General features: G+C 43.7%; 1 protein-coding gene across 36 annotated transcripts in view; it reads left to right on the top strand.

The window, feature by feature from the left end:
• RBFOX1 (RNA binding fox-1 homolog 1) overlaps positions 1 to 22,736 on the top strand; it is a 2,063,692-nt gene that overhangs the window by 1,707,073 nt on the left and 333,883 nt on the right. For 2 of the 36 annotated variants that reach the window (XM_060648427.3, XM_060648414.3), the window contains exon 1: positions 5,670 to 5,989. The exons of 30 other annotated variants lie outside the window; for them this stretch is intronic. In XM_060648427.3, coding sequence (XP_060504410.1) covers positions 5,903 to 5,989 — 87 coding nt within the window. In that variant the 5' untranslated portion in view covers positions 5,670 to 5,902. Of the gene's footprint in view, positions 1 to 5,666; positions 5,990 to 22,736 lie in introns of those variants that run through there. 4 more of the 36 variants (XM_060648422.3, XM_060648415.2, XM_060648420.3 and 1 more) reach the window with 4 other exon arrangements.

Here is a 22,736-nt window from a genome sequence, read left to right as displayed (position 1 = left end):
GCAACTTGCCAGACTGATTTACAGGGGGAAAAAGGGGATTTATAGAAGGAGGGACAGTGTGTATTAGAGGATGAATCTGGAAAAGTGAGGGTGAGGAATATGAGGAAGGTCCTTGAATACTGTAGAAAACTCTCTCTCCCCCACCTTGGCCAGGAAGTGGGGTAGGATGAGTGTTTCAGTATCCTGCGTGAATCCATATTGTTAGGTAACCACTGTCAGTATTCCAAAGACAGGGAGTGCAATTAATATTGTCCCAGAAACGCTCTGTTGTATGCTTTCTGTTTTGCTCTGTTTTAGTGGTCGGCAAGTGGCGATTGACTTTTGGCTTCTTTTAAGGAAGGAGGTAAAGATTGGTGGAGGTGGTTCTCCACCAATGGAGTGTGATTCTTCTGAGCTGTGGCGGAGGCAGTCCTTCCCAGACGTTAGGGATTGTACAAGGAAATGTGGGCCAAAGCTTCTAGATCTTGCAGGTTTTCAAGAGATATTATAAATCTAAATTTTACATGAGATGCCTCCATTTAAAACTGTCACCTCTCTTGGGGCATCTGGGTGGCTCAGTTGCTTGAGCATCTGACTTCAGCTCAGGTCATGATCTCATGGTTGGTAAGTTCGAGCCCCTCATCAGGCTCTGTGCTGCCAGTGTAGAGCCTGCTTTGGATCCTCTGACCCCACCCTCTCTCCCCCTTCCCTACTCTCTCTCATGCTCTCTTGAAAATAAACACTAAAAAATATATCATCCCTCAGAGCACCTGGTTGGCTCAGTTGGTTAAGTGTCCAACTTCGGCTCAGGTCATGATCTCACGGTTTGTGAGTTCGAGCCCCACATTGGGCTCTGTGCTGACAGCTCAGAGCCTGGAGCCTGCTTTGGATTCTCTCTCTCTCTCTCTCTCTCTCTCTCTCTCTCTCTCTCTCTGCCCCTCCCCCACTTGTGCTTTGTCTCTCTCTCTCTCTCTCAAAAATAAAGTGTAAAAAAATTTTTTTAATAAAAAAATATATCATCTCTCTTTTGCACAATGCAGAGAAGCCATCACCGTCATCAACATTCTCCTCCCCCTCCTCCCCCTCATCCTTCTACTCAGACTGGATTTGGTCCATGAGGTTACACTTGGCTCATGTAACCAACAGAATCCATATGGCAGGCATTGGTTTTCTCTGAATGTTCTTGTCTCCCAACCTCCATCCAAAACTTGTGTTTCTTTTCTTTCTCCTTCTCCTACATCGGTGTTTAAACTTTAGGTCGCTGCCCCTCATAAGGGCTGGTGGTGAGCAGAGTAATCCTCATGTTAGCTCTTGGATGTGGGAAGGAGATGTGGTATCTGACCTCATCTAGGCAGAGGAACCACTTTAATCTAAGAGAGGAAAGAATGAGACAGTGACTGAGAAAAGAGTTCCATCATGGAAGATGGAGAAAGAAGAAGGGAGGTGGGTTTTTTGGTTTGTTTTGCATTTGTTTGTTTTTATCTTCTTTGGAGAGTGGGGTGAGACTGAACTATGAAAGGTTGGCTAAGAAAAAAAAAATCTCCTGATGGGAATCCCTGACACAGGGAAGATTGACACAGAACCAGCACTCAACGAAGTGACAGGAAAATCGAGAAGCATGTGGAGAAGCAGAGGGCAACTGAAAAGGAGTTTATATTTGCTATTATATTAAAGTCTGACTTCCAGAGCTTTAAGTAAAATACATGCCCTCGATTAGGGGTCAGCAAACCATGGTTTGTAAGCCAATCCTAGCCCATTACCCATTTTTATGACCCTCAAACTCACAATGGTTTTTACACTTTTTCAAGATGGGGAAAAAAATCAAAAGAGGAGTATCTCCTGACAGGCGAAAATTATAGTAAATTCAAATTTCAGTGTTTGTTGGTTTCCATATTGTAAATGCTTTCAGGTGACAATAGCAGTTTTGAGTGGTTACAGCAGAGAGCATAAGGTCGTCAACACCTGAGCTATTTGTCTGTCCACTTACAGAAACAACTTTGCCATCCTGTCTGGGATGGCTGCTTTAGATTGTGATGTGGGGCCTTTGCTTGAATTCTGTGTTTCGAGGCCTACCTGTGTCTCCCAGTCACGGTCTCCCCTGCTCTCTACTTAATTCTTTCACTCTACATTTTCAAAGCTCCTGCAAAAAACCACGAACTCATATTGGGTAGCTGACTGTTTACCATGAGCTGTGCTCAGGAGCCAGTGAGGAGCAGAGATGCATAGGCAGTGTCTTTTAGCAGAGGAAATGGAAGTAAGAGAAAAGAATTATAGTCCAGTAATACTAGGTGCTTCCTATTTGGAAAAAATAGGACCTGTGTTAGGAAAAAGAGGTTTTATGGGGTTTTTTTGTTTTCAATGTGTATTTGTTTTTGAGAGAGAGAAAGCATGAGCTGGGGAGGGGCAGAGAGAGAAGGAGACAGAATCCTAAGCAGGTTCCACACTGTCAGTACAGAGCCTAATGTGGGGCTCGAATTCACAAACTGCGAGACCATGAACTGAGCCGAAACCAAGAGTTTGTACGTTCAACTGGCTGAGCCACCCTGGCACCCCAGGAAAAAGAGGTTTTGTTTAATGGTTGTCATTTGATTTTATGTTCTATTAGTTCATGAAGTTTTTGAGGTAGGTTTAGAGCAAGGATATTTTTAATTCATACAATTTCCAAAATATAACTATTATGATTATATGTGACAGTAATATGTGAATATAAAATCAGAATCAGAGAAAATGTGAACAGCAGTAGTTAGTACTGGAGGTGGTGAGGATAGGAAGACAAAAACACCTATCTGTAAGCAGGAAAGGCCAACACAGTGGACAGAGATGAATCTCTTATTTGGCTTTAAGCTTCCTGGCAGTCAATGTGAAAAGGGTCACAAAACAATTAGCCCTTATCTTCAAGGATGGGGGTGGGGGAAAAAACTGATTACTCAGGATCAGTAAAAACTTTTGTATTATGGAGTTTTTAAAAAGAAAACAAAATGCCCTCTGCAAAAGGTATAGCTAAGTATGTATATATCCCATATATTATGTTACTCATTTCTCCCTGAAATCATGAGATTCTTTAACAAAAACAATATATATGGTAATAAATACAATTATCCTTTGTATTTATGTAACTCCACAGTTTCCGAAACACTCTCAATTTTGCTCTTGGGAATAGTCTTGGTGAATTGTAAGTGGATATTGTTGCCTCTCTTCTAGTTTAGGAAACTAAGAATCTAAATTGTGTAAATTTCTGGCCTTCCAGACTAAGTTTCCTGTCTCCTCCTCCAATAGTCTTTACATTTTCTAACACTAAAGAGAAATAATCCAATCTGATCCAGCTCTGACCAAAGTAATGAATAGCTCCCCCATCCCGAGAAGCTGTCTCATGAAGATGCCTCTGTCCTCATTGGTAACTTCTCAGAAGCACAGTGTTGAAAGTCATAGTCAAAAGCTAAAGTTAGAAACAGTATCAGGCTGTTAAGTAAGAGGGGTCAACTTGCAGCTGTTACTGGAGCTTTCTGAATTGTAACAGTGTGGCTACTTTGATGCAGGAGAATCAATTACAGAGAAACCTTGTCAAGATGGCCAAAATTCAGCCTTAAATAATTGAATTCTCTGCCAAACGCTGTCCACTGTCGTTATCTAGAAATGTAATTATGCAGCTAAATCAAGCAACTAAAATTAGTGTAGTGTAAAAACACCTTGGCTATCTAAAAGTGGAGGAATTGACATTTGGATTTAGAAAAAGCCAATAGTTGAATATGGTTTGCGGTGTCTGAAGCTCTCTGAGTTTCTACAAAATCTATATCCTGTGTCCTGCTTGGAGTTAGAGGTGGAATGTGGCAAGCGGATGTTTGGTTTGAAGGTGATTTCCAGTGATCCCTGGGCCTTTGGCGTTAGCTGAGTGGACTCACTTGGTCACTTGTGCGCCCTTGCTCTCAAAACCGGGAGCTCTCCACATGCCCATGTGTCTTCTTGCCATGAGTGACTCTATGAATTTATCTGTGCCTTCAATCTGAAGCTGAAGATGTATCCATACTGACCATCAGGAGAACACAACACACATGATAGGAACAGCTAATAGCCTTTAGTATGGTATCCATGATATGATGCCCGGAGCTTTGCCACACGACCCCATGGGGCAGGGTCTATTATTACTGCAGTTTTCTAGGTGAAGAAACCAAGGTTCAGAGATGCTAAGTCACTTGTTCTAACATCACACAGCTAGTGTGTGAGACACCCAAATCAATTGCATTTCAATTCATGTAATGCCAGAGGAATTTACTTATTACCGTGGAACCTATCCCAGACAATCCTTTGGGTATTTTCAAGCATCAGAAAGATTGCAAATATTGGCTTGAATTTATTTTTTGCCCATAGTTTGGTGGATATGCCTTTAAACTCTGGGAACGGGAAACCATCTCCTATGAACACACTGCATAGTCACAGATGACCATTGAAAGATCAAGGACAGAGAATCTGTGTTTTGTTTTGTTTTGTTTTGTTTTGTTTTGTTTTGTTTTGTTTTGTTTTGTTTTGTTTTGAAAGCGTGTGAAGTTCTGTGGGAGAATGAAGTGCTCTGCTGCATATAGTGAGTCGCCTGGTTAGGAATTGTGTTCGGAGCCCGGCACTGACTCTTAACAAGGGTACACGTGTGGGAAACCGATTCGACTAGTCTAAGTCCACTTCTCTGTGTGTTCCCTGGAACTGGTAACAGTACTGACTTGAGAGAGTTGTGAGAATAACATTACGTAACCTGTGTAAACAACTTAGTTCATTCTCTGTGTGTAGCACACTCTGCAAGTATTAGCTGGTATTCTTTTTTTTTTTTTTAATTTTTTTTTAGCATTTATTTATTATTGAGAGACAGAGAGAGAGAGAGAGAGAGCATGAGCAGGGGAGGGGCAGAGAGAGAAACACAGAATCCAAATCCAAAGCAGGCTCCAGGCTCTGAGCTGGCAGCACAGAGCCGATGCGGGGCTCGAACTCACAACCGGTGAGATCATGACCTGAGCTGAAGTCGGATGCTCAACTGACTGAGCCACCCAGGCGCCCCGCTGGTATTCTTATCGTATGATTTGCACAGATTGCCCCTTTAAAATTAAAGCCAGTGAGGGTCGCCTGGGTGGGTCCGTCCGCTGAGCGTCCGACTTCGGCTCAGGTCATGATCTCGCGGTTTGTGAGTTCGAGCCCCACGTCGGGCTCTGTGCTGACAGGTCCAAGCCTGGAACCTGCTTCAGATTCTGCGTCTCCCTGTCTCTCTGCCCACCCCCCGCCCCACTCTGTCTCTGTCTCTCTCTTTCAAAAATAAACATTAAAAAAATTTTTTTAATGAAATAAATAAAATTAAATTAAAGCCAGTGACAGAGAGAGAAAGAGAGAGAAGCACAGATTAGATGATCTCCTTAGCTTCTTTGTGATCAGTGCCAAAGGGTGCCCACATTTACCTACTTGATTTTTAAGTAGCGACTGATAATCCTCTCAGTTTACAAGTCTCATTTTCCTCTCTAAAAATCCCATTCAGACTTTGTCCCTTGCCTTTTGCCCAACTTCATCGGGAAGAGCCCCATTCCTGTGGCCTACCTCTGTCTCTCAGTCATCTGGCCTCTCTCTCACTCTCTCTGAGAACTAAATTAATGAAGAGTATTTGGTTAGTCATGTTAGGCAAGCCGTTCCCAAAATAGCACCTTCCATTTTGGTAGATTCAACTCTGCAGCTGCTGTGTCTCTTCGGCGTCTGGGAAGAAAACTTTCACATTAAGAGTTGCTGATGCGGATTTTCTTTCTTTCCCCCTCTCGGCGTTGATGAGTGCCTGGCTCGTGACAGAAGCGATTTGGCTCTCGGCTTTGTAGTTCCGAAGAAGTTGGGTCTGTAGATTTTCCCCTAACTCTCCACTGATGTGTTGAGCTTCAGAGGGAATAATACCTTCACGTAAAGCATGTTGCCTTCTCAAGGAGTACTCCTGCATCCCTATGGCGTGCCTATGATTGTTCCTGCAGCCCCCTACTTTCCCGGACTGATCCAGGTAATTCAAGGCCACTGCCAGCCAGCAACTTAACTCCAGAGCGCTCAGAGTAATAATTGGAATTTTTATGGTTGAGAAAGCAAACACTTTTAGTACAGGAAAAAGCCCTCGTGTAGTCAGTGGGAAGACAGTAGGAAATCACAAAGATGGATCACCCTAATCTGGCTATTGACATCTCTCATGGCTGAATAAATGGTGTAGTTGAGCCATATTTGCTTGTATTGATCTGGGTGCTGCTTAACATTCATGCCTTTGCTTCAGGAGGTTGACCACGGGGCAAAGGATTTGCTCTCCTTGCCAGCTTTCTGAGGGACTCAGTCTCCCAGAGCAGATCATGAGGCAAAGTAACTTATCATGAGGTGACTTGGTTAAGAGCTTTAACCCAGGAAATAGAAGGAGCATGAAATATGCATTAATTTATATGTTTGCCTTCATGTGGATTGTCTATTTTTATAGAAGTGCCCTGCCCCCCACCTCACTTGGGTCGAGTGGTGGCATTGAGGCAAAAAGGAACACGCTGTTGATGGTTAATTTATGAAGTTCAGAGATTACTTTAGGACTCCCTTACCAGCTGTTTACATCTTAATGATGGCAAGAAAGTGGAGGATTGAAAAGTGTGTTGGTTTTACTTTTAAGCCTATTAATTTTGTGCAGGGAGACTCATCTACCAATAAGATACTTGGGACTTTCCACCCCCCCCCCCCCCCCCCTTAGCATAAGTTTGTCTTTTTAAACAAGCATTGGCTTCTGGGTGTATGTCCAAAGTTCTCTGTGGAAAGCGAACACCTACTAGTCACAGAGCCTGAACATCCTGGGAAACCCAGATGGTTGCTTTGCTGTTGTTTTCTTGTTTGTTTGAGAACAGCCATCGCTTTGTAGTTAATTCTGTCTCTTGTTTCTGCGGGAAAGGAAAACTAAATGTATTTTGTGTTTAGTGCACCCTTTCACCCTTATCCTTGTGCCCCCTCTGCAACTATATTTGAAAATTCTGCAGTACCCTACCTTCTTAATTAAAATTTCTGGGGAGGGTTCTGGTCAAACTCAGTTTCCCCCCTTTTCCGAATGGTGCTTGTGAACCTTAAGAACTTGGGTGATTCAAGACATGCAGGGGCGATTCTCAATAATAACAACACATTCTATCATCCTAGACTTATGGCCATTGCTTAGCTTGGAAACCCCTATATTATACGTGAGACATATATACACTGCCTGGAGAATGGTCCTTAACAACATGGAAATCGTTCCATCTTTCCTGGTGTAAGCAGGCCAGTGGGGTGTGCATGGAGTCTGAAGGAGGACTCCATGGCAAACTGGAATGCCTTTTGCTTCCATTGGAAACTTGGGGTGAAGGTCGGCTGTTGGAGTTTTGTCAGACCCTCTGCTGCCCCGTCCGATAAATAATTACAAGCAAATCGTGCCCTTCACTCTATGCTGATTGATGCTGAAATTGCTTTTGAAAGTTCTCATAAGTTCCTGTTATAGATTAAGTGCCGGTGTAGGAAAAATAACGGCACGCACTGAAATGGGTGAATGTAATCAGGCTTAATGGACTTGAGAGCTTGTTGGGAATTGAATAACTATCGATTTGCTGGAATGTTGCTGTCATTACGAAATGCCACTCTGGACGTATTACCCCAATGATAGATGAGGAGACGCACGGGCCAGCTGAGAAATTGGGGAGGCCCTATTTATTCCTTTTTTGCAGAGTGTTGGAGAAAACATATCCAGTTATTTTTGGAAGGAACAAGTGATTTTACTTGCAAATCTTAGCCCGATCATACTTTGTTTTCCCAAGTGACACCTTTGCTAACTAGTTACCCATAAGTCAGGAGAGCAGTGCAGTGGGGAGGCTCTGGACCAGCTGCTGTGACATATTCATCTTCTTCCTCTCTCACTCCCCTGGAATGCACTAAAATGGTATAGCTGGAGAGAGACCAGCTTCATTTCTGGTTTGCTGAGAGACCCTGTGTTATTTACCCATTGGCATCACGAAACTCAGATCACTTGGTTGCAGAAACATTTTCAAGGGGAGGAGAAGCAACTCAAAGAGAGAAAAATTGTAACACACACACACACACACACACACACACACACACTCACCTTCTAGCTGGGCCTTCTGATGCCAGCTGTCCTGTATCCCAGCAGGCTGTATCAGCTTGCTTACCAGTTCCTTGACCTTGTGGTTTTTTTCCCAACTCCTCAAGAGCTGTAAGAGCTTCCCTGTAGGGAAGGAAGGTGCCGCCCACACCTTAATAATGTCATCAGCAGGACACTAAAAGTGATCCAAAATAGTGTGTGTACTCCATCATCGGTAGTAAGTTCCCTATGCCTGGAGTTACACGGACAGAGCTTGGGTAGCCACTTGGCAGGGTGGTTGGATCAGAGTTTGAGATTCCTCCCAAGGTCTTTCCAACCTCAAGAGCCAACAATTCTGTGGCAGAAGAGTTTCTGCCACTTTTTAAATTAATACTGGTAGCACTGCCCTGTTTTGGTCTACTCAGTTGAAGAAAAAAATAAATAATTGACCAGATATCATAACAGGCTTTAATAGAGCATCACGTTGTCTGGCAAAAACAGAGTAGAGCCATTTTCTAGTAATTCTAAGGTTGTTGCTCACCAGGATCTTTTGTTCTAGGACTGAATTCCGTAGTTACCAGTGATCCCCATCCGCCATCCCTCAAGAAAGCCAGAATCATTATCATGCTGGTTCTCCTGAACCCATCTTCTGGTATCAAAACTTGTTGAATATATGGAAGGGTGGATAGTTTTTCCTTCTAGCCATGTAAAGAATTTCTGAAAGACCATAGGGGATTGAGCTGAACCAGTTTGGAGAGTTTCATGGGTAGTGAGAAGCGGAAGAGAAGAGAAAAAGAGTAATATTACCGGGGCACCTGGGTGGCTTGGTTGGTTGTGCTTCTGACTTCAGCTCAGGTCACGATCTCGCGGTTTGGGAGTTCGAGTCCCGCGTCAGGCTCTGTGCTGACAGCTCAGAGCCTGGAGCCTGCTTCAGATTCTGTGTCTCCCTCTCTCTCTGCTCCTCCCTTGCATGTGCTTTGTCTCTCTCTGTCTCTCAAAAATGAATAAATGTAAAAAAAAATTTTTTTAAAGAGTAATATTACCAAGTGCATTGTAGAAACCTTAATCCTTTCCCTTTGTATGAATCTCAATCTTGGTATCTTGGGATAAAAAGAAACAATGTATGTTCCTCTCAAACTTCTTTATTTACTTCTAGATTTTCAACAATACACTGAATGATCAATGCACTCTCTGATCTGAAAACAAGGAAGGTCTGACAAATCAATTGTCAAAGTCAGCCTTGAATCCAGAACTTCCCAAGATGACTTACTTAAACCATAGACCATGGCCACAGCATACCAAGCAACATAATAAAACAATGGCTTTATAAATGATTAGTATGTTTGGTTAGTGCTTAGATCTAATGAGCCCTTGGTTCAGGGTTATAAGTTCAGATTTGCACCCCTCACTGTAGATACTTAAACAAAGGGTATGCCCTTTGGCCATACGTGGCTAGATCGTTCTCCATACTGGGACAGATAATTCCCATCTCATCTAGATATTATAGATAGTGGGTCAAAAGACCATTTTTCTAGATGGAAGTCAGTGTAAACAGAACCCCATCTACATCACCATGCATTTGTTAATTAAGTTATTCATTAATGCTCACATATTTTAGACGAGGCATTGGTCAGGACACCCAGGACACAAAAGTGATAGTCATAGCCACTGACATGTAGGTTCACAGCCAGTGGAAGAGAACACTAGATAAACACAAAACTTATACTACAGTAAAAACATTAGAAAAGAATGACAGGTAACAATTATTGAGTAATTGCTATGAACCAGGTGCTGTGCTAAATACTTAGGTATATTATCTCACTTTTTCTTACAAAACCCTAAGTTGAGTACTACTGGCCTACCATCCCCTATCTGTAATTTTAAATTCCAAAAAGCTCTGTAAATCAGGGTGTTTTCTGGGGAGAAGTTTGGTACCAAAACTGATTTGGGAAGCAAACTTGACCTAAAATGATGTGTGGCTATTTATAGACTTTCTTTATCCCTCTTAGTGTGAATATTCACATATTTTGCTACAGGGATATTTAAGTGTTTGATTTCAGAATGTTGTCCCAGACCCTGCTGAGAGTGTTACATAATCGATGTTTCCACTGAAATACCTTTCTGAAAAAGACAATTCCTATCCGTCCCCCATAAAAAATTTGAAATTTCAAAATACACATGACCCCAATGATCTCAAATAAGGAATCAGAGTCTTGGATTATGGTGCCCTTTCTACCTATGAAGAACCTGAAACTGACCCTTGAGAAAGGGAGCTTGTCCAAGTTCACAGGAATGTCAGTTACAGATCTGAGATTTGGATCAGGTATGTTGGGCCAGAATCTTCCCTCTTCACCAGTCTACTGTTGAGGTGCATCCATGGGAATGCATATGAAAACAGGAGAGGGAGCAGGTGGATGTCTCTTAGAGTAGGAAAGAGTGTGGTTAAAAGGGAAGGGTGGTGTTTGAGTTGAGCTCTAAAGCACTGGCAGGCATTCAGTGCAAACTAAGGAGAGGTCTTCCTACCAGAGCAGAGAATTCAGGTGAATTCATGGTGTTGGGGTGACACAGCGAGAAGGAACTTCAGTATCTTCCCCGTCCCACTGCACTGTAGAGTTTGAGATTGTTTGCACATAGGACTCAAACATCAAAAAGCATAGGTGGAAAGAATCTTGGAAGAATCTCTGAAATAACTCTTACGGCCTGAATTTCTGAGTGCTCTACCCAGGAATGGGCTCCGAAATACCCTTCTGTGAATACCGCCGGGGAGTGTCCACTTTCCTGGGTTTGGGTCCTGAGCACTCAATGCCATCTTTTCTCTCAGAGACTCTAAGCTCTCTAGAGGCTGTGTGTTTTCTGACTTAACCTTCCTAGAGTAGACAGTGGCAGAAAAACGCTGATTAGTGCCTCTCTGATAGGGATAGCAGTGGTAGGAGCAAACCCTGCATCCTGGATTCCGAAGCAGAAATCAGCATCGTTGAATCTGGCAATGTAGTTGATGGCAGATCTGCGTACATATGTGGTGATGCCAGGAATTATCCAAGTGGAGAAGCTGTCCCGACAGAAAGACAGAGGAAGGTAGAGGAAGGTAGAAGTCATTTGGATACATGTCTGGTTGAACGAAAAAGAATTCCACTTGTTCTGGTCTGTGGCTGGTGGAGCCAATTTCATATCCTGATATTTCTGCCCTGCAATATTATCTACATGTTTGGAGTATCTGCTGATCTGGAAAGAAATCAGAAGGCACACCTGATGTAAATGTTAGTGGTGTCATTTACTTTGAGGCTGCTCTGTCTTAGTCACTAAGTGACTTTTCTGTACTGCCGAAGAGGCCATGTCAACGGCAGACTAAATTAAAGAGTCAGGGAGGTGGCAAGGAGAGTTTGGAGTCAAATAGGTCCGGGTTGATGTATTGGCTCTGGCATTTACTAAGCATGTGGCCCTGGGCCTGTCAGTTAACCTCTCCGAGGCTGTGTGCTCAGCTACAAAACAAAAGCAGGAATCCCTGACTTGCAGGGTGTTTGTGAGCTTTAAATGTGATCTATCTCCTCATTAGCGATTGTTTATCGAGCACCTACTGTATGTGAGGCTTTGAACTAAGAGAGGGTGATGAGCCAGAATAAAAGACACCCAAGACCCCTTTCCACACAAAGGTTCCACCCTAATACACAGGAAAGATGTGGGACATCCATATCCCTATATATCCATGTCTATAGCTGTATCTATATCTGTATCTCATCTATACCTATGTATCTCCATCTCTGTCTGTAGTTCTGTATCCAGTATGGTAGATGTTATTCGAGAAAGAGAAAGTGAGAGAAAGATGTATGATGAACGTTTATTTAGGACTCTTTTATTTGCAACTGACAAAAATCTAATGCATATTGCTTAGAGGGAAAAAAGAAAACATCCAGCTTCAGGCGCAGTTGAATTCAGTCTCCAACAACCCAAGTCATGTCTCTCCACAACTCTGCTGTGGTTGTCTTTTCTGGATCTTCATTCACAAACACACCACATCTAAGTGGTGGCACAAATGGTCCCCAAGCATCTCCGGGCTCGCATCCCAATCCATCTTTTTGCAAGTCTCTTTCCCAACTGTTCCTGCAAAAATTTCCAGATAGCCGTCTCCTTGGCTTACCTTGCAAACCATGCCCACCCTCAAAGCAGTCCTCTTGCCTCACTGCTCACATTGGATCTGGATGGTGTTGTCATCCTGACTGAGCTGTAGGGGCTGTGAATAGAGGGAAAAAATGAGTCTTGTTCTCACAGTAAGGTGTTGGACAGGCAAATGTCAGCTTCTCATGATCAGCAATCCTAACTGAAGGTATTACAGACATCCAGACATGTTTTCTTTTTTTGCTCCCCTGAACCCTACATACACCCTCTCCAGGGAAGGAAGTGTGGGACTCTGATCTTAATTAAACTCATTGAGGGGCCCCTAGGTGACTCAGTCGGTTAAGAGTCTGACTGTGGCTCAGGTCATGATCTCGTGCTTCATGGGTTCAAGCCCTGCCTCAGGCTCTGTGCTGACAGCTCAGAGCCTGGAGCCTGCTTAGGATGCTCTGTCTCCTTCTATCTCTCTGTCTCTCTCTCTCTCTATCACAAAAATGAATAAAACTTTAGAAGAAATTATTATCCTCATTGACCGATGCCAGTGATCATATTCACCAAACAGTTAAATATCATCTAGCGCATTTTGCTTCTCCATTAATGATCAAATGTATCAAAGTTAGATATGGCAATTTTACTTAGCATCTTCCCACCTAAATTAATTATAGTATTGTTTCCCACTAGGGTATGTTGGGAGCATTCTGACTATTTTTCAGGTGAGGACACCATGCATGATCTAGTGAAGTAAAGGCAGTCTGATAAGCATATTCAGTAACAACATTATGAAGCAAGATTGGGCTTCTCAAATCAACAACTTCATGTCTCTTTATATTAGCAATACGTACATACATAAATATATAAAGAAAGAAAAAACAAAGCCTTCCAGTTAAGTTTGAAATAATGTGGACTGTCCATCGTTCCAAAGCACTTTGGAGACGCTAGCGACTTGCCCCGTTCTGTTTTATAGAAATGCACTTTTTATTTTTAATTAAAAGATTAAAGGGACACTGTCAATCTCTTCTGATTAATATCAGTCCTATAAAAAGGATGTGTTTCTGCAGCAACCATCTGTCATTTTGATCATTTTAAAGGCATGCTATATCAGCAAGTCTGCTTTTTATAATATGTTGGCATGGGACACACAGAGCTGGAGAGAGTTGTGGATTTCACACTCCACTTTGCTGCTTTGGTGTTCAGCAATCTGAGCCTTTGATGGTGAAGCAGAACCCCCTCCCTGTCTTTTAAAGGTTGTTTTGGGTAAGTGTTTTCCCCGGCTGATTTATGACAGAGATGCTCACCCCTATTTATGTTTCTCTCACGTCTAAAGATAGGCCTATCACACATGCATCCCACCAGCGTGGAAGAAGCCAGCATATCCACTTGATTAACTGCTGAACCTTAGGAGGTGTCCAGAAACGTTGAACTCAGTACTCCGCACGTCTTTTCCTCTGGGGAACTGGGACCATTGTCTTCTGCAAAGCCTAGTTCCTAGTTTGAGCTCTCCGGGTTGTAAAAGTCAGAGACAGAGGCATTGTGACAGTCACTTATTTATTATAATAATTTTTCATGGGTCAGGGTTCCATGTTGGATTGTCTTCTAAGCTCTGGAGACATTGAGATGATTAAGACCCAGTCTCTCTCCTCAGAGGTGGAGTCCCTGGCCACATCACTGGCAAGAAAGTCAGAGGTTAAACACAGCTGCTTGATGGTGGAACTCTGTAGAGTCTCGACTGCACTCACCCCACACAGTATGAGGTCCCCACCACTGTCAGTGGCTTGGGCAGTTGCGATGGATTTTTCTACAGTTCCAGGAAGATGGCTTCCTTAAATTTTTTTTTAATGTTTGTTTACGTTTGAGACAGAGAGAGACAGAGCATGAACAGTGGAGGGGCAGAGAGAGAGGGAGACACAGAATCGGAAGCAGGCTCCAGGCTCAGAACTGTCAGCACAGATCCCTACGCGGGGCTCGAACTCATAGATTGTGAGATCACGACCTCAGCCGAAGTCAGACACTCAACCGACTGAGCCACCCAGGCGCCCCTCAGGAAGATGGCTTCCTGTAGATAGTTCCTCTATCCTTCCCAAATAACAGGGTTTCTGGTATGTTCCAGGAGACAAAGGGTGGAGGTTTTTTGTTTTTTTGAGGAAGACCTCTATCTCTGAAACAGTGGTTCAGTTTTGTCCTGTCCTACCTTGTATCTGGCTCAGAGTAATGCAGTGAGTTCAGCATACCATGCTGGGAGAGAGGATGACCTCCCTTAGCTGTTATTTTTCCTTCCACTCTGTAATCTGCACTGGCTCCTCAAGGTAGAGAGGATTTGGAGGAGGCAGTCACCTTGTGCATTCCAAGGTGTTTTCACAAAGTGCTCTCTGAAGAGCCATTTCTTCTCATTTCATGAGGTAGCACAGTTAATGATTTAGATCAGAGAATTTAGAACATAGGATCTAGACCAGGGGAGCATGAATCTGGCCACGACCTTCTCCTGGTGACTTTGGGCAAAATGTTTGACCTCTCTGAGCCTCCCCTTGCTCCTCTAAAAAATGGGAGTAATATGCAATATTCTCTACCTCCCAAAGTCAATGTCAGGCATAAAAGAGTGCAAAAATGACCACACCCAAGGCATTTGCAGTGCAACCACTATGCTATTCAGGAAGCTTAGCATAATGCCAAGGTCTGGGTGCCCCACTCAGACCAATCTGAGTAGGCATCTTGGCCCCTGTGTGATGTGGGGCTCCATGTCTCTGAGTTTCCATTGTCTCAACTTGACAATGGGGGAAGGAACCCAGAGGATCTGATGAGATGATGCTTGTGAAGCATGGAGAACAACCCCTGCTCATTGTAGGTGTTCCATAATGGATGGCCAGAGTTGCTGCTGTCTTGGTTTGGTTTTGTTTTGTTTTGTTTTGTTTTCTTTCACAATATCCTGGGTTGCTGCACTTTCTTTTCCATACAGAGATGCTCTGGATTTGGGCGTTAAGTGGACACAATTGTAACTCTCTGTTCCCTCTCTCAGTGGAGATTCTCAATAACCAGGGACATGCTTTTTGGTGCAGCTGGACAGAGTGGGGTACCATTGGGGAATGCTACGAAAGAGAGAAAGAGATACCACCATGGGGTTTGACATGCATAGCCCATGGCCTTGGGTGGGATGAAACCCACACCCCTTCCCATTCCCTAAGTCAGTGGCCTGGGGAGCTGGGGCTACTGGTCACACACCAAGAAGGATGTAAAGGCCTCACTCATATGGAATCCTTGCCCAAATCTTTGTCCACTGGCTCTAGTAGGACTTCTGGGGCTGGAACCATAACTGGCTGGGAGGAGTGGACTTTGAGTGGGAAAGAGAAGCCCAACCCCTTCCCTCCATGTGGCCATAGCCTTCTGGGGACAAATTCTTTGGGACCACCCACACCCCTGTTCCATGCAGCTCCTAGCACACTGTGGGCGCTTAATAAATGTTAAATAATAAGAATAGCTTCCATCTGTCAGCACCCGGCGGCAGGGAGGAGTGTGAGTGCAAGACTGCTGACTGGCACTGGGCAGCCTGTGGAGAGCCTTTGGGGAGGGAAACGCGGCTTAGAGAGGCACTTCCAGAACCTCCTTCATCAGTGTGCTCTCCAGCCCTGCCACTGATCGGCACGTGGGCAAGCTTGCTGACCTGTGCTGTCTGCCCTGGACCTCGGATTGTCTGCGTCAGAATGGCAGGGCCCAGTGAACTACGTGCTTCCCCAGCAATCCCGGGTTTCCCGTGAACAGCTGGATTGGGGAACTGGTGTTACCCAACAATGCAGGGGCTTTGTTGAGGTTTAAAAGGGGCGAAGGATCTGCCCTCTGAACAGACGGTGTCATAAATTCATACTTCCGTCATTTTCTTGGAAGAAAATGCCTACTGGGCTTTTCGCATTTAGTTATAATAAAAACAACAGCAGCTGCTCGTTTCCAGGCATTTACGATGTACCAGGCTGTGTGTAAGGCATTTCACCTACAGTATCTAAGTGAAGGGTTGTATTTGGGAGAGGAAAAAGCAGGCTAACAGGACGACGTAGGGGTGTAGGCTCTGGAACGGACTACCTGGCTCATCTCCTGCCTCCACCTGTGTGACCTTGAGCATCACTTACTACCTGTGTGACCTTGGGTGTGGTAACACCTCCTCTGGGCAGCATTAACCTTGCTGGGTGATAGTTAAAGGAACCAAAGCATATAAAGTTCATAGCACAGTGCCTGGCACATGGAAAGTAGTCAGGAAGCGTATTAGCAAGTTTATTTTCAAGCACAACTAAAATGCTACCACAAACAACACCAGAACTAACTATACAGTAGAGGCAATATGGAGCGTTTGCAGATATATATGTATACATATATATATATTGCATCTTGGCTAAGAGGGTGAGCTCTCGAAACAGACTGCTGGGTTAGAGTCTCAGCTTTGCCTCCTTGGTAAAGTTCCTAAATTGCCCTCATCTGTAAAATGGACATATTAGAAGCACCTAAATCCATGCTTTCGTATCCGCCTCCATTGGATGGGGACCATATCAGAGTTGCTTTTGAGGATCAGATGAGTTAATATTTGTAAGGCACTTATAATGGTACGTGGTATATAGTAAGGCTCAATAAGAATAGGAATAAGTAATAATAACATAATAAGGATTAGATAATAAGGTGATGTATATTATGCACATATAATAACATGTATTTCATATAATATACATATGTGTATTATATATAACATAATTATAATATACTATTACATATAATTATATAATTGTATGTAATTGTCTATTTTATAATTATATACTGTTACATATAATTATATAATGATACATAAAGTAAAACATAATATATATATTATGTATCTTACAATAATCCTATAATATTATGATTATGTTGTGTAATATGTGATTGTACAATATATGATTATATGATTGCATATGATATAGTCAAATAGTAATATTTTTATAATTACTATATTATAATTACATGTTAAAAATTATATTACTATTATTTCCACTGTTGCTACTCCTACTGGTCTCTCCTTTGGGTCTTTTCCATAGGATATTTCTACTGCCCCAAATGACCCTGGAAAGACTTCCTTTCAGGGACACTGAGGCCCAGTGCTGGCTTCAGCAGCACATATACAAGGAAACTGAGGCCCAGCAAAGTGAAATAACCTGCCTGAGCTCTCAGGGCTTGGAAATGGCAGACGTGGGGATGTTCCCAAGGACCGTACTGTGCTGTGTGGCTTTGGTGCCTCTGCCCGTCCTCTGCAGGGGAACAGCCTTGTCTCTTCCCCGTACAACCTATTCTGAGCGGAAGGCTAACAGGGTTTTGTGCCGCTGTCATTTCTGATCAGCTTTCCTCCCTCTGTCTTGCAGCCTTCTGTCAGGAGATCTTGTTCTCCCGAGGAAGCCTGATTCCTCCAGGAGATCAAAACGGGAGGTGGGGCGGTGACAAACGGCAAGGAGGGGGCTGCCAGGACATGGTCCTTGTGGCTTTGTTTACAAGACCTTCTCTTTGGTTATCAATGTCTAAACCTTCTGGAAATGCACTTTCTGTTTTCCCTTTAAACACAAATCAAGCAACGTTACCAACACACATTCTCTGTCAAACATGTCAGTTACTCCAGGGGCCGCGGACAGCTTGCAAGCGATCTCTTCTATTGTTACTGTGGTGGTGTGTTATTTCTCCCTTCAACAGCTCTGCATTTGTTCTGCTGAGAGGTGTAAACACCGAGGTGCCTGGTATCTGTTAGGTTTTGACAGAAAATGTGAAATTGACATGGACCGTCCAACGACCATCTTAATAAGGCGAGGCTCCCGTGGGCTCATGGAGAGTGGCCATGCAGAGCCCTGGATTTGCCTGGAGCCTTTTCCAGGAATTTGGGTGGGGGCTTAAGGACTCTAATGAGCTAGGGCTTGTTTCACACCTGGCGTTTTGGCAGGTGGTTCCCATTGTGACTTAGCTGAGGGACTTGGTGCTGCCTGCCAGAGGGCCTTAAAATTTGTGTGGGGGCCTAGCAGATGTTGCACAAGCGTTCACCCATCATACAGAACGCCATTCATCAGCTGCTGAGTCCTGTCCCTGTCTGTGTTGTAAGGGACCAGAGCTCCCACTTGCTGCATGGTGATGGGGTAGCCTAGGGAAGGATAAAAAGCCTTCCATTGCTGAGGGTAATGCAGACCATATGGAATTCTTATCTGTTCGAACAGTTGTGGGGTTTGGGTGCACAGTGCTGTCTGCATGTGTATTTTCTTTCATGTGTTTGGTTCTAGCTAGTCAGAGCTTCACTGAGGAACATGTTGTAGAGTTCACTCCTGGGGATGGGCAAGGCATGTGTCCCATGACATCTCTGCTTTCCGGCTTTCCAACTTCCTCATGGAAAGTGTTAGTTCCGCACACAATCGCAAGCAAACCCCCTGCCCTCCCTGGGCAGGTGAACGTTCCTCTGCCATCTTGGGGTCTTGTTGCTGACACATCGTGGTTTCCAGTGTCCCATGTGGCTCAGGAGCACCTGCTTCATTCACACCTTTGTGTTCAGATCTGCTCTGATATCAGAGATAAGTTGAATTAAAAACAGTTGGGCCTCCTATGGGTTGAAAGATGACAGGTGATTTTGAATATCAAGAAACCAAAGATGATTTTTGAATGTGAGTGTTTTTGTTAAGATCCTTTTGGTCGAGGCACAGAACGCAATCCTGGCTAGTTTAACAGGGAAGTGTTTATATTTTGCAGTTTTTGAGGGGTAATGTGTAAACAATCGAATGCACAGAAAAGGGGAAAACAAAAGAAAACCAAGCCAAGGGAAATCCATGAGGTAGGGCAGGCCTAAGGACTTGGCAGGCAGAATTTGTGGACATTCTCTTTAGATAAGTGGTTCTCAGCCAGGGGCAATTTTGCCCTGCAGGGACATTTTTAGTTGTCACAGTCAGAAAGGGGTTGCTGTTGGCACTCTGCAGTGGATAGGACGACCAGAATTATCTGGCTCAAAGTGTCAGTCTTGCCAAGGTTCAGAAACCTCAGTGACTCAGCTTTTCAAGACCACCAGGTTTTGTGTTTCCATTCAAGTTCCAAATTCCCAGGAAAGAATCTGATGGATCCAGCCTGGGGTGCATCTCAACTTTGAATCAGTCAACTATGTCCCAGAACCCCATGTACTTGGAGCCCATTCAGAATATTGTGGAGCAGTCCTGGGAAAGAGGTAGGGTGAGGACTGTCCTTGAGCCAGAACCCATCCCAAGAGATGAGTCTTAAGACAGTTTATTGATAGACTTCAGTGGACCTCACCTGTGGCCAAGGTCCAGCCCAGTTAGCGCTTTTCACACAGAGCCGTCCACCTGCAGGAAGGATGTCACACACCAGTGCCAGTCTCAGCAAGCAGCCGATTTGTTTGGTCTTTGATTTAAGCTTATGGTTTCCTTCTTGGGCTCCTTTCCAACAGAAAATTCATTAAAAATGATTGTTGCCTATTTTTCTAATTGCAAAATTAGTTCAGGATAAATGCAAAATAAATCTTGGTGGTCAGAAAAGCACAAACAGATATACATATGTGCACATGTCCATGTACATACACACACACACACACACACACACACACACAAACTGTAACCCACTACCCAGAAATAACCACTTCAAACCACTATACGGATATCTCATCTTTGTCCTGCACATATATTTTCTTCCACAAAAGTTCTTATACTCTCGTCCTATGCATAAAAATTTATATCACTTGCAGCCAGCTTTTTTTTTAATAAAAAGCTCTTTAAAACAGAATCAGTCATTTTTTCCAACTAATAAATAATCCTTTTTTTGTTGAGAACCTCAAGACTAAGGTGATAGCTTACAACAAAACATGTCGCTGATATCCTAAGTAAATGGATCGTCAGAAAATTACACCATTTAAGTCAGATGGAAAGAGGAAGATGGGGATGAAGGAGAGGAATCTACCGAGTACTCCCAGGGATTAGAGGATTGACAGAAGAGAGAGGCAGAGGTTGGCTGGCTCCAACCACCCAGGTGGCTGGCTTCTGCTCACACCTTTCCTCCGAAGTTCCATGGAATGGGGGCACTGACAGATGTGCTTTCCTTTGAGGAGAAAAAAAACTCCATCAATCATGAAGGCATGAGTACACTGGTGACTCCTGGAACACACAACTATCCCTTAGGGACCTGGTCCAAGGTCATGCCCGTTTTAGGACTAAAAACCAAGCTGCTCAAGAGATCAAGATATCTTCCGGGCAGGCTTCTCTCAGGAGCCGAGACCGGGAGACAGACAGACCTGCCTTGTCAGCTCTCATCACTCCTGCCGGAGTATTTCTCTTGCAAACGAAATACAGGTCTAGGGCCCAAGATCAGTTTTCAATTTAAATGACTTCACTTTCTCTCTTAAAAACTAAATCCTTCTCCTAATTCCCTTAAGTCCTAAAAGTATAACATTTCCCCTTGATGGATTGGAGAAAGAAGTCATGGAACAGGCTTGCCCATGGCGTTACGGTGAGGTGAACCAGCCAGCCCAGCCCTTGTCTGAATGTGCACAGAAAATTTAAAAGACCTTTTTTTTTCAATCAGTAGCTTGCCAGTTACTGTGGTTTCTTTTCCATCTTTATATCTGACCCTCACAATCCAAATAAGGCTGCTGACAGGCCATGTGCATTTCGAAGCCAAGGAGGGGGCTTCGTTTGGGAATTCAGACAGCTCTAGATTGGTTTCCATATTTATTCATCAATTTGGAAAATATTTGTGGAGTGTACAATGTGTGCTGCACAGTAGTTTGCGGGGATGAATAAGTCCACTCAGATTTAATGGGGGAAAATAAGCAACAGACAGGATATCCGATGGTGGTACATGCGAGGAAGAAAATAAAATAGATTAAGACTACATGATAGTAACTGAGAGGGTTATTTTGGAGAGTTGAAGGATGGAAGGTGTGGAAGTTGAGCTCTGATCTGATTGGCAAATAGAGTCAATGTCATGTCCTGGGGTAGAGAAGAGAGTTGAGGCAAAGGGGACACATGGAAGCTCTAAGGTCAGACAACATGGGCACATTTGGGGAATAACAAGGATGGCCAGTATGACTGGGATGTAGTGGATGATGGGGGAGAGGTAGGACATGAAATCAGACATGTGGTCAGCAACCACATAACATTCAGCCTCCTAGGACATTGCAGGGAGTTTGGATTTTGGTCTAAGAGAAATGGAAAACCACTGGGGAGTTTCAACTGGGGAACACCATGACCTGATTTTACATTTTTAAAGGAATCCTCCAGGGGTACCTGAGTGGCTCAGTCGGTTGAGCGTCCAGCTCTTGATTTCTGTTCAGGTCATGATCTCACAGTTTGTGAGATAGAGCCCCATGTTGGGCTCTGTTCTGACATTGCAGAGCCTGCTTGGGTTTCTCCCTCTCCCTCTCCTGCTTGCGCTCTTTCTCTGTCTGCCTATCTCTCACTCTCTCTCAAAGTAAGTAAATGAGCATGTAACAAAAGAGATTCCTCTAAAAGCTAGATGGAAGATGGTCTAGTGGTCTTTAGTGGGGTAAGATGGGAAACAGAAAGGAGAGCTAGTGTGCCATGAGCGGAAATTGCCAACACCAAGGTGTGTCTATGGCTGGCAAATGAATATCCATTCCCCATGCCACCATTCCTTGAATCTTTTTCGACGAGAGAATTCTTCCCAGAAAGGAGAGACAGTTTCTGGAAGGCAGGTTGGAGCAGAAAATCACAATGATTATAGAAAAAGAGGGAGAGGAGACTGGGAATCATAGCAGTGTATCTGTGTGTGAGGGTCTGGTAACTTTTGTTGCTTCAGGGGAGTGCAGCATGTGTGTTTAATTGTTAATGACCCAAAAATGTGTCCACGGGCTACAAGCAAACCTGTTAGAGCATGGGGGATCAGTCTTGGGCGCTTTATTAAGTCTTGCTGTACCAAAGCTGTGAGCATCTGGTGAGCCATGTGCTTGTGGACTGGATTTTCCATCACGGGACAGTTCTGTCTTAGGGCTGGCTGATTTTCCTTTTATTTTATTTTAACAGGGATAGGGAGGGCCCCTGGGGGCAACATGTCTCACTTTTGTCACTTGTGACAACAGAAACCACCTGGGAGTTTGGATTCAGACAGACCTGGATTCCAGAATCAGCCTTACCTCCTATTAAATTTCATCTTGACTAGATAATTTTACCTCTCTGAGCCTCAGTTTACTCATGGGGGAAATAGAAGGAAAGGTTCGTATGTTTGAGAGCAGCAGAAAAGATTATTATACATGACTGGTTAATTCCTTCCTTCCATAATTCTCCAGACATTTATTGAGTACCTACTGTATAGAAGATGGAATGCTAGACAGTAGTGGAAAGATGCTGAAGAAGTCAGATATGATCCCTCCGTTAGCAGCAGTTACGATCTCTGGGAGGAAGACACAAAACCGAATTAGGAACAGCTACAACAACCCATGAGTTGATGAATTATCATTTTAGCAAGTGCCATGAAGGAAATAATGGAAAGGAAGGAAGAGTTACTCATGGTAAGGAGGATGATGATTCTCTGCCTTCGAGGTCCCATCCCACAGTGTCTTGATATCTTT

Source organism: Panthera onca, chromosome E3, assembly GCF_046562875.1.
Source record: "Panthera onca isolate mPanOnc1 chromosome E3, mPanOnc1 haplotype 2, whole genome shotgun sequence".
NCBI lineage: Eukaryota > Metazoa > Chordata > Mammalia > Carnivora > Felidae > Panthera > Panthera onca.
This window is presented reverse-complemented; position numbering and strand designations above follow the sequence as displayed.